The sequence below is a fragment of the Eptatretus burgeri genome, chromosome 11 (genome assembly GCF_056783735.1).
Source record: "Eptatretus burgeri isolate ZD-2024b chromosome 11, Ebu_testis_v1, whole genome shotgun sequence".
NCBI lineage: Eukaryota > Metazoa > Chordata > Myxini > Myxiniformes > Myxinidae > Eptatretus > Eptatretus burgeri.
In genome coordinates this window covers 20,321,053-20,333,822 of record NC_140971.1, presented here as the reverse complement: position 1 = coordinate 20,333,822, position 12,770 = coordinate 20,321,053, and the positions used below count along the sequence as shown (strand labels likewise).

Below are 12,770 nucleotides of genomic sequence, written 5' to 3'. Positions count from 1 at the left end.
CTGACGAACGCAGTCGTTTTTATAAGCCCCGTGGCTTCGCTCCTTCATCTTTGACCCTCTGCCTCCGACCTTTCACCTCTCTTGCTGGCTCCCCATTGGCCCGAGGAAAAGTGGGCGTGAATGCTTTTTGATCCATGAATTTGCATATAGCGACCGCCCTCCAACGCCCTGGAGGTGGGGCCAAATCGCCCCTCGCTCACCGATTGGACGGAACAAAAGTGGGCGTGAGTCGTTTTTGATCCGTTTTTCTGCGGAAAGTCCGCGATGCTTTTGAACACGCTGCTCGGTGCGCGCTCTACACGAGTCCAGCATCGGTGCCCACGAGTGGCGCGAGATGACGGTGATGCGATGGTGGCGAGTTGTGACGGTAAAGGTCGTGGCGGTTGTGGTGAAGCGGCGTTGTGGTTGGTGGTTGTTGTTGTGATGGCTGTTGAGACGTGGTTGGTGGTGGTAATAATGGCGGTTGGTCCAAAATAAAGATAGTAAAAGAAAAACGGCTATCCTGAAGAGTCGCAGCCCTCTTGAATGACATTTATCCCCTCTAGACAACGGGTTTGGGCCTAACTACACATATACTTACCGAGATATCTCACCTAAGGGACCTGAATGGTGGTTTGCGAATTTGGTCAACAACAACAATATATATAGTTACGGCTGTGGAAATTCGCAAACCACCATTCAGGGCCCGTAGGTGAGATAACTCTAAGTACATGTGTAGTTAGCCCCAAACCCGTTGTTTCGAGGGAATTCATGTGATTCAATCGGGCTGCGACGCTTTGAGATGGCCGTTTTTCTGTTCTATCTTTATTTTGAACCAACCACGTCTCAACCGCCATAACCATCAAACCACCAACAAAAACCCTCCACCACCCTCACCTCTCTCCTTCTACGGCCATTCCCGCACCACCTGTGAACACTGAGCGTTGGGCTGTCTTGGGCTCGTTCAAGATACGCACCGAGCCGCGAGTGCAAATCGCGGCCTTTCCGAGGGAGAATTCGGATCAAGAACGCAACACGCCAAATTCTGATCCATCCAATTAGCAAGCGCGGAGCAGCTTAGCCCCGCCTCCAGGCGCGTCTGTGTGAAATCCATATATGCAAATTCTAGGATCAGGGGAGGTTCACGCCCACTTTTCCTCCGTCCAATTGGCGAGCGTGGCTCCGCCTCTGAGGTCATCCTGATCTGGAAATTTGCATATTGCTTTCTCCTGCCGGCCTATAAAACGGCGAGCGCAAGGCGAATCGTGGCAGAGTCAGTTTTTGGTTGGAGAGCAGAGTGTGGCTGTGGCAGAGAGTGGAGTCGGGTGGCGAACCCATCGAGTTGGGTTCTGCAGTCGGCTGAGGAGAGTTGTGGGAAGAGGCCAAGGAGCTCGGGTCCGAGGCGAGAAGGACGGCGACGAGGTCGCGGTGGGAGATCGCTCGTCGCGTCACGAGGATGCGGCAGGACCCTTCAGGTCCCGCGCACATATTGGCCTACAGGCCCGTCTGCCCCCTTGTCTATGAGGGTGGCTTCTTTCCTTTGCTTTTGAGTAAATGTGTGTTGGCGCCGTGTCTTGTAAAGTAGAACTGTATAAGTGTTGCCGTGTGTGCGCCTATTCGGTAGTAACTCTGCGTCATTGTTTCTTTTGTTTTTGGTTCTGCGTCATATATATATATATATATATATATATATATATATATATATATATATATATATATATATATATATATATATATATATATATATATATATATATATATATATATATGTGCGTGCAGTTTGGCTGTTTCTGTGTGCTCTCCGTGTGTCGCGTAATAAATGTGCATTGTGTGAACTGTTTTCCCGTTTCGCTTCGTCTTTTCTTTATTGACCCTCCATCCGGCTTCACGTAAAGGGTTCGTAGTGGGCTTAAAATGCCCGATAATTAATCGGAACCGTCGAGGCCGACGATAACACCGTTCGGTTATCCCGATAGCACGGAACGGACCGCTTAAGCGGTTCGTGTCCGGAGTCGGCCTGCGGCGAGGTACGATCGCCCGGTCGACCATCCGCGCAGGTACTTCGGTAGATCGAATTTGGCGAGCAACCCTATCCTGCGCGGGTGGGCAATTGGCATGGTGGTGGTGGGGTTGAACCCCCACCCGTGACTAGCTCCCGGCGTTGTTCCGAGAGGGTCACGACAGAATTGTCCGTTCCGGTAGGCGAGGCGGCCGCCATTCGAGTCATGCGGCTGATCGCACGCTGGCGGGCGCGAATTTGCAACAATATATATGTATATATATATATATATATGTATATATATATATATATATATATATATATGTATATATATATATATATATATATATATATGTATATGTATATATATATATATATATATAGCCTGGTGTGTTGGCGCAGTGGTTAGGGCAGCGGCTTGGGATCCAAAAGGTCCTGAGTTCAAGCACCGTTGGGCCACTGAATTAATACACCAGGGGGTTGACTCAGCCTGTCATCCTTCTGAGGTCGGCGAAATGAGTACCAGTATACTGGGCCGGTGTATACCCCGGTTAAAATAGGTGTACCATATCCCTGTGTCGTAAGAGGCGACCAGGGTTGTGTCAGGAAGGGCATCCGGCGTAAAACATGTGCCAAATCACTATGCGGATCGGATGATCCGCTGTGGCGACCCCTAACGGGAGCAGCCGAAAGGAGAAGAAGATATATATATATATATATATATATATATATATATATATATATATATATATATATATATATATATATATATATATATATATATATATATATATATATATATATATATATATATATATATATATATATATATATATATACATACATATTGTTACGGATTCGCGCCCGCCGGCGTGCGGACGGCCACGTAACTCGAATCGCGGCACGTCGCCCACCGGACGGACAATCCAGTCGTGACCCTCTCGGACTAACGCCGGGAACCAGTCACGGGTGGACCTTTCGGTCTCACCGCGATCGAGCCAATCAGCCCCCGCGTGGGATAGGGTTGCTCGCCAAATTCGACCTACCTAAGTACCCACACGGAGGGTAGACCGGGCGATCGCACCTCGCCGCAGGTCGACTTCGGACACGGGCCACTTAAGCGACCCGTTCCGTACTATCGGGATAACCGAGCGGTGTTATTCGTCGACCTCGACGGTTCGATTAATTATCGGGCGTATTCAGCCCACTACCAACCCTTTACGTGAAGCAAGATGAGGATTCAATGAAAGAAATGACGAAGCGAAGCGGGAAACAGTTCAACACAAAGCACATTTATTCCGATGAACGGAAAGCACACATATTCAATTCCACCAAAAGCACATAGAAAAGGAAAAGAAACACAATGCAATTTTACACAAAAAGCAAATGCGACAATGCAGATCTAATACCGATTACGCGAGCACATGGCAACACTTATACAATTTTACTTCACAGACGGCGCCGACAACACATATCCAAAACCAAGAAAAAGAACAGAGAACCCTCAAGGATGAGGCGGGCCTGAGGCCGAGACCGGGTCGGGCCTACCCGTCTGGTGATGAGACGCGGAGCGGCGATGGTGCCTCAACTCCGCGGGCCTCGCGGACAGTGTCTGGAAGGGGGTGGGAAAGGGGCCCCCTTAGTCGCACTATCTCAGCGCGGGGGGAAACAGGAGGGGGTTGCTGATGCTCGGGGGAAAGGAGGATTTCTACTCTGCCTCGAGTCCCGCGACGAGCGTCTCCACCTCGGCCAGGTCGCGCCATCGGCCTCCCTGGTGTGCAGCTCCCGGCACGACGCGAGCACCCCCTCGTCTGCCCTCGCCGCCTCTCCACAGCTCCGTCCTCTTTGCTCCGACTCCAACGCACACGACGATGACGACGACGACCAACTCCTTCTTGCTTCTTCTTCCCAACTCCACCGACTGCGAAGTCCTAACTCTCTTGACTTGACGAACGCGGTCGCTTATATAAGCCCCGTGGCTTCGCTCTCTCATCTTTGACCCCCTGCCTTCGACCTTTCACCTCGCTCCCCATTGGCCCGAGAAAAAGTGGGCGTGAATGCATTTTGATCCATAAATTTGCATATAGCGATCGCCCTCCAACGCCCTGGAGGCGGGGCCAAATCGCCCCTCGCTCACCGATTGGACGGCACAAAAGTGGGCGTGTGTCGTTTTTGATCCGTTTTCGGAGCGGAAAATCCGTGGTTTTGTACACACTGTTCGGCGCGCGCCCTGCACGAGTCCAACACCGGTACCCACAAGCGGCGCAAGAACGGTGGCGATGCGACGGTTGCGAGGTGTGACGTGAAGCGGCGCCGCGGTGGGTGGTTGATGTTGTGGTTGGTGGTGGTAATCATGGCGGTTGGTCCAAAATAAAGATAGCAAAAGAAAAACGGCTATCCTGAAGAGTCGCAGCACGCATAAATGACTTGTATTCCCACTAGACAACGGGTTTGGGCCTAACTACACATATACTTACGGAGATATCTCACCTAAGGGACCTGAATGGTGGTTTGCGAATTTGGTAACCACAACAATATATTGTTGCAGGGCTGGGTATCAGCGATGAGCACGACCGCGAGATTGAGCAGTAGAGTCGGCTCCACCGAACATCTGGAATTTATGTCGTCACCCCGGATAACTCCGGAGCCGACGGGTTCCTTATCGGACCGAAGTTCGCCAATAGGTCGACCACGTGGGGTAGGGTCGATTGCCAATTTCAATTGACCTAAATACTCATGTCGTTCAAACTACCGGGGAAATTCACCCTGGACAGGGCTCGTACAGAACGAGCCGCTAGCGTGCTCGAACCGTGTGCGACCCGAGCGGAAGATCACCGAGAACCGTCGGTCAAATGTCCCCTTACGGCCGCAACAACCGCCTAGCTCATTCTCCAACACGCTAATTGTTAAACCAATAAAAGAAACACAAACAGGAACTGATACATTTAACACATAGGTTTATTTATAATGGGGCGGGGGGGGCACGCAAGAAGCAGAGTTCTCCGAATAATAGAGAAGCACGTATGTACAGCCAAGAGCACTTGTACAATTCCTACTTACTCGACTGGGGCCACAAACGCACACACGCACAAACAAGAAACTGTGGCCACAGCCTTTATTGAGGCCTCCAGCTCAGAGGGGAAATGTGAGCTGAAGACCAGAGCCTGCCTCGGACCTGTCCACCTCGTGTGGTCTTCGAGCTGATTCGAACCATGCACCAGCGAGAGACGAGCAGAATCCAGACATCGGCGAGCTGCGATCAGCCTCCTCAGCTCCGCTCGGCACTCGTCCTGGCAACCAAACCTCTCCTCTGTATTCTTCAGAGGGATGGCGCGCATCCCTTCCGGTTCTTGTCCCGGCAGGATCTCTCAAGCTCTCTCGATCTTCTTCCCAGGATCTCTCAAGCTCTCACCAGCCCTTCCTGTCTGAACGCGCCGCACCCTTATTCACCCTGTCTCCGGGGGGTGGGGGGATGCCTCCGCCCTCCCCGCTCTCCCTTACTGGACAGTTTTGGTGCGCAGAATCGCTCGTCACCCTGTCACTGGCCAAAACGAGCGGCAAGTCCGTCGATTGGCCCAGGGGCATGGTGACGTCATGCGGACCCCTTTCTCTCTGTCGCGGGATCTGATTGGCTGAACAGTGGTCACCCCACCCGTAGCACGCTGATTGGTCGGGGGCCGCCGCGAGGCTCCTCCTTGAACTCCGCCCACCAAACTGGCAGAGGAACATTATTCTGCGTGGGCTCTGCCCACCAAACAGCCAGAGGAACATTATCCTGTGTGGGCTCCGCCCACATACGTGCTGACACGCACATAGGCAATGGCATCGGCCAGAGCGAGGTGAAGGTGATGCTAATGTTGTCGTAGTTATGAGGGGTGTAAAAATGAGAGAAAACCCTGACTATCAAAGTAACTCACAGCGCAAGTACATTTATTCCCCCATTGAACGAGGGACGGGGACCCTAACTAAAGACACATACTTACCGATATAACTGTTCTCTAGGACCTGTATGTTGAGTGCTCGAGGCTTCCAGATACGCAACAATATATATATATATATATATATATATATATATATATATATATATATATATATATATATATATATATATATATATATATATATATATATATATATATTAGCGATACCTGTGCACATGCATGGGATAGCAGTACAACACAGCTGGTAGCAGACGACAGACCGTACATGGGGAATGACAAAAATACGCATTGTGCAAAATGCAAGTGGTACTATGGAATGCCAAGACTTCCCAAACATTGTCGGTATGTGCACGAAGTGCCACAGCAATTTAATAGGGATCGTGTGACGGCGAGCCGAGTTGTTAGTGTGCAAGCTTGGTATTATAATATATATATATATATATATATATATATATATGTATATGTATATGTATATGTATATGTATATATATATATATATATATATATATATATATCTTTAAAAGAGAGAGGGAGATGCGGTGGTTGTCGAGGCGAGAGGTTTCAGGTGGAGTCGGAGTTAAGAGGGTTTTTTGTGGAAGTGGAGTTAGCTCAGGTTTCAACCTGATGGGTCAATTCTGCCCCCACTCCTCCCCCCCACCCCCACAGCTCAGGTTTCATCCTAATGGGTCAATTCTGCCCCCACTCCTCCACCCCCACTCTTGTGGCTGGCCAAGATGTCCCCTTGTTTTGGAATTCAACCTGGTGATCAAGTCCCTCCAATTCCAATTTAAATGCCTGGATGCCCAATTGTGGCTGCAGGCAAAATATATGTGAATGTTCCAGACAGTCAAAGGTGACTCCATATGTACTCTGAAGGGTATCCGAACAAAATGGGACTTTCAAAATGAGGATCAGTCCCAGAATACTTTGTGCCAATGTGAAGAAACCCCTCGCAACAGCGGGCCATGAGAGCACGCTGAAATATTTTATGCGTGCGAGATAAGGATTGTTGATTAAAATGGATGATTAATTTAATTTACGTCTGCAATTGAAAGCAATGATGTACGTCATTAACAACACAGTAATGGTTACCAACTCTTCGACAAAGGACATCTTAACGATATGACGATGCACAAAGCTTGTGCGAGTTATATTTACGTGAGATCCAAATGGACCAAGCAGACTTCCCTCATGGGAAATGGAAGCAACTCGACACCACTCATCCACGGATATTTCTCGTATTTTCTTATATTCTAGTGATTAGCGAGTCTGATTTGCATTCAGGAACACAACTATTATGATTAACCATTTTGAAATTGTCATTCTTTCATTTAAATGCTGAAAATTATTTTTAAAAGATTTCGATTTGACTTGCAGATTTCGACCGAGCGACGGAAGGCTAAAAGTGCCCCGATTCAAGGAAGTGAATCATTGAAAACGCATGCATACAGTCAGCACCTGCACGAAAGGCCTTCCTTGCATTGATACGTCATTTTGAAAGTTCCATCTTGCTTATGGTAGAATTGAAATTTGGAAAATGGCTCAGCTGATGAGCTGGAGCAGGTGATGTCCACTGTCGGACGTCGCCATTTATATTGGATTTTTGTTTGGAAGTATTAAATTATCTGGTAAGGGGGGGAGAGACCATTGGTGAGCTGCGTTGCTACAGTAGCAGGATAGTTGTCCTCGGACCCTGCCCCACCTCACAATATTGATCACTCGTGCAATGATGTCGTGCCCTCCAGCCCCCGTGAACGCCAGAGGAAGTGACTGAGAGAAGGTAGTGATGTAATGCCAAATGCACTGGTGTTGACCTCGTAAATTACCCTCTTGAGGGTACCGTTTCTCCACCTAACCTGGGCCTCGTCAGCTCGGACAGAAATGACATCATGCAATGTCCTGAACCGAGATAATCTCCACAGCAAACAACACTACCTTCCAACGGTGTAAAGTAACAAGACAACTTCACCTGCAAACTAAATTCTTGAAACAGGTGAAATGGTCTCCTGAACCGCCGGAACATGGACCATGCTTCGGCTATATATTTGATCACTATGTACCCCATAAATGTAACAATATTGTGACATACACGGCTCCACTCTTTTAGCGGGTCACCAACGCACGCTGGAGCTAAACGCCTCTTCCCTCGCCAATCGATGTCCACAATACCTGTGGCAGTCCTTCACCAAATTCTACCAGATCCCCTGGTGTTGGTTCGCTGACCAATCCTTCCTTTTCCAGCCCAAATGACTGCGCTCTTCCACCCCAAGAAGTCTTTAGTTCTGTAATGGCTATTCACGCCAGCCAATGTGCTCAGCAAAATCTCAACCCATTCTCACTCACCTGGTCTTACCTGGTTCCAGATATGCAAGAATATGATTGCAGTAAGTCGCCGATTTACGGCGAGTCTGATATAACGTCGTTTGAAACTTTTAAGTATAGTGTACTGTCGTGCGCCTTGTGAAATTTCTAAATAGTGCACTCCTGCGCTGTCTGCCATTGTCGAAGCGACATCGCGTCACGTGCCAGAAGAGAACCGACAACATGGCAAGCACTTGGATGCTGCATTGCTTTATCTCCCAGTCTCGTGTGTGTTTGCTGTTGAGGTTGTGGATTTTTTTTTTTCTTCCAAATTTACTGTCGTTGATAAAACGGCTTTCACACAACCTTATTTAACATGTTAAATTAGTTATTCGTGCCTCTTCTTTGTCCTTTATGACTTCCCCAAAAACAGTAAGCTTCATGTTTGGAATGATTTTCAATTTTGTTTGACTGTCAGACAGGCAGACCGACTAAAAATAAATAAATACGAAATAAATCTCACTCCTCTCTGCACATGTGTGATCGGGATGAATTCAGAGCTAAAGTACTGCTGAACTTCCGTTTTGGTTTCCAATTCATGTTCTGATTCGTGTTTAAAATATCATATTCAATTGAAATTAGTTTGTATGTAGATCATAAACTGATGTTTCTAGGCAGGCAAGAGTGAACCAATTGCTTCACCCCGCTTTTCACTTTGTTTGCGCAAGGTAATTAAAACAAAGTGTGCAGACCGCAGAGTGTTACGCAAGAAAGTGCATTATGTATTACGAAGGGGGTAGAGACCCTATAATGGAGACAAAGGAACACATGTTAACCGTTTGGATGGAAGATCAAAATCAGCAAAATATTCCTATGAGTTTGCGAGAAAGCCAACTCACTCTCGCATGACTTAAAGGAAAGCAAGGGTGCGTTGAGTGATGCAGAGGAGTTTAAGGTGATCACAGGCTGGTTCTGGAGGTTCAAGGAGCATGCTGACCTTCACAACATTTCTGTGATTAGAGAGGCTGCGAGTGCAGACACAGTTACATCCCTGAATTCTCCCAACACTCTCAAGAGGATAATCGAGGAAGGTGGATATTCTCCAAGACCGGTGTTCAATGTCGATCTCCATGACCGGGGCACAAAAGCAAACTGGACAAATTTCCCCAGCACAGTGACTTTAACACAAGTAAAATGTACTAAAACTACACTGTTGTCCCGGTGCTATGAAGGCCTTTATTGACTCGCTGAAATGTAGCAGTATTTAAAGCTTCTGAAAAATTATGACAAAGTACCTGATACCTTCAGCGCAACATTCATTTCCTACAGGCACCATCATGAAGCTATACAAGGCCGAAGAAGTCCATTTCTGTCCCTTTTATGCTTGTGTATGTTATTCTTATAAGCCACATTTGGAATCGTTCCTTATTGGAAAGCAAGAAAAGGGAAGGAGATGGGTTTTGTTCCGCACAACTATGCACCGCAACACCTGAGCGTTGTTACCAGGGAAGTGTGTGAAGTCGCACTTGTGTTTTGGAACATTTGTTTTTGGCAACGAGCAAACGTTCAGGCCAAAACTCATGCACCTCCATGGCTTCATATTCCAGACTGCTTTAATATTGGATAACCTTATGTGATCTCTTGGCTCACTGGAAATTGTCTGTTCCATGCTGGACTTCAAGCTTGAAATGACTGACCAAGAATTTCATTTCTGCTTTGAAATTATTTTAAATTGGGAATGGGCCTTGTGAACTCAGGATCTTGTGGAGAGTAAAAATTACCGAATGTTGAAAATGAGCTCGCAGTACTGTTTAATCTTCGACATGATCAACATAATTGGACACTTTGTCTTTCATATTGCATCTCACTTGGACGGCTTGCGCCCCCCCCTCTCCCCCAACCCTCTTCTCTCCCACCTTCTTATCCCAATCTATCTCAGGCTTTTCGACGTTTAGCCAAGGAATGCCACCCTGATAAGAATCCCAATGCTACAGCAGCAGAGAAGGTGAGATTTTATTTGCTTTCTTTTCAGTGGCACTGTTTCAGTCATTGGTACACAAATAGCTTAATTTAGCCCCCTGAACAAGCATGCACACACACACACACACACACACACACACACACACACACACACACACACACACACACACACACACACACACACACACACACACACACACACACACACACACACACACACACACACACACACACACACACACACACTCATTTTCTGAAACACTTTAACATTTCCTTTAAAGTGCATAAATATTTCAGGATTGTGCTTTTTCCTGTGGAGCACAATGTGCAAGTTCCTTCATGTGCTGTCTTTTTGGCTGCTGGTTGCATCATTGTTTATGGGCGTGGCTATGCCGCTGATGCAGTGCCCCTATTACCAGTACACGAGTGCTCATTTCACCGACCTCGGAAGGATGGCAGGCTGAGTTAACCCCCTGGAGGCCGGGGGCCAGTGGGACCTACTTGCACCCCCCCCTGCGACAATTTTTCACTGATACCACAGTGTTCATATATATCCCAAGTATCAGAAAAAAGATGTTCCCACAAAAACAACTCATTTGCACTACGCTTTATCAAGCCGTTTCCATGGCAACCAATCAAAAATAGATGAATCTCACAAAGATCGGAAAAATGTCAATATCTCTGTCAAATATAAACATAAAATCACAAAATTGGTGTCAAATTAAAGCTTATACATTTACATAATAAATATATATTTTGTTTATGCTAATTGGCTGATTTTTATATTAATTAAATTTGACTTAAAGACAATAATTCCCACAAAAATGCAAGCATTTCCATTTTCTTTCCTTGTAATTACCACACGTCAGTTTTTTTTTAATCAAAAAAACATTACCGAAGTGTTGCCAGATACAAGCCATGTTGGAAAAAAATATATTAAAATTTTTGAATTTTTTTAACTCGGTTAATTAGCATAAAATACAAAGCACAATGAATCGTTTGAAAATCATGCGAAATCAGAATAATCAATAGAATTAATTACCTGGGCCTGATATAATTCATAACTGCAACTTATGATGTCTGTTGGTGTTTAAGGGAAACATAACTATTTTCTGTTTGAGTAAAAGTAGTGGAAATAATTTTAAATGCATTGATATGCTAATTAGGATCCGCCATTATGGAAATTCTCATTTTCGTAAATATCTCAACTCCTGGTACATGGAAATTTGTAAATGAGGAATCTACACATATGTTTGGTGGGTTGGGGAATAAAGTGAACAGATTTCCTTTGTTGTCAGAGATGTACAATAATGTTTGGATAGCTTAATTACATGCAAAAATCATAGAACAATGAATTTCCTATACATCTTTATTACCTATGAACAGAATGCACGAAGCGATGTGTCCTCCGTTTTGAGTTTCAAGTAAGCATCATGACTACATATTTTGATAAGATTGGGCCTTGAAGTTAAATCAAATATTTTTAAATGCAGTGGTATGTAAATAAGGTGAGTGGATGTCGTATCATAATGTATCTCTACCAGAGGCTGTAAATAGTGACCATCCTGTAGGCACAAAAGTTAAACTGATGTGTAATTAGTTGCGGCTAAAGGAGAGCATGCACAGCAAAAATGTATTCATATGGTCCATCTGAGTACAGTAATTGAAGATCTCACACTTTGAATGCATTCGGATATAAAAACATTAATCTAATAATATTTACTGTATCCCCTTTCTTCCAGAGTTACCAGATGTTTGAAAGCCGACTAGCCACACACCAGATCTGACAAATGGTTTATATTCACATTGTTCGCCTGCATGTGCACTCTACTATGAAGTAGATTGATACAATGGCAAAAACTATGAGTAGATGATCTGCAATCTGTTGGAGTCTTAGCAAACTTCGTAGCACACATCTGAGTTTGACAATCTCGACCAGTTGATAATCATGCTGTTTCAATTAACTATCAGTCATATATAGAAGAAGTGTCCTGAGTTCGCAGATTCTGAGCCTGATCTTTGCTTGCTATGTCCTTCATTGGCCATCATACTATTCAATGTCCGAGTCCACACAATCTTCACATTCGCATGGCTCGTCATCATCCTCATCATCACTGTCTTCTTCCACTGCCTCCTGCAGTGAACCAATCACCTGATATCCACAGTGGCTCCATAATTTCATCTGTGTATGTCCAGCCATGTTCCTGCAGGTCATCTGGTATATTGGGATCTGCGATATGAGAACGCTTCCAAATAGCTGCTTGATATTTATTAGCTCTTCGGATGTGCTGCTCTAAGCACTTTCTATATGCAGGTTGTTTCCCAAGGTCAATATTGTGGCTTGTGTCCAGAGGCTTGTCCCCACACTTCTCCCTTATCATGAGCACCCTGACTTCATCCACTTCCTAAAATCGACTCTTGCCATACATGATGCAAGTGAACTGTTCCAACTTAAGCATCAAGTCTGACAAATAGGTGAATCCATCAGTCTTTGCTCCCTCACAATGCAGGATACATATGTCTTTTTTTTTGCACTGACATCAGTCTGTTCCTGCTTTCTCTTCTGAGGT

General features: G+C 45.8%; 1 protein-coding gene across 1 annotated transcript in view; it reads left to right on the top strand.

The window, feature by feature from the left end:
- DNAJA2 (DnaJ heat shock protein family (Hsp40) member A2) overlaps positions 1 to 12,770 on the top strand; it is a 48,482-nt gene that overhangs the window by 12,816 nt on the left and 22,896 nt on the right. Inside the window, exon 2 of the mRNA XM_085845446.1 lies at positions 10,160 to 10,225. Coding sequence (XP_085701572.1) covers positions 10,160 to 10,225 — 66 coding nt within the window. The remainder of the gene's footprint in view (positions 1 to 10,159; positions 10,226 to 12,770) is intronic.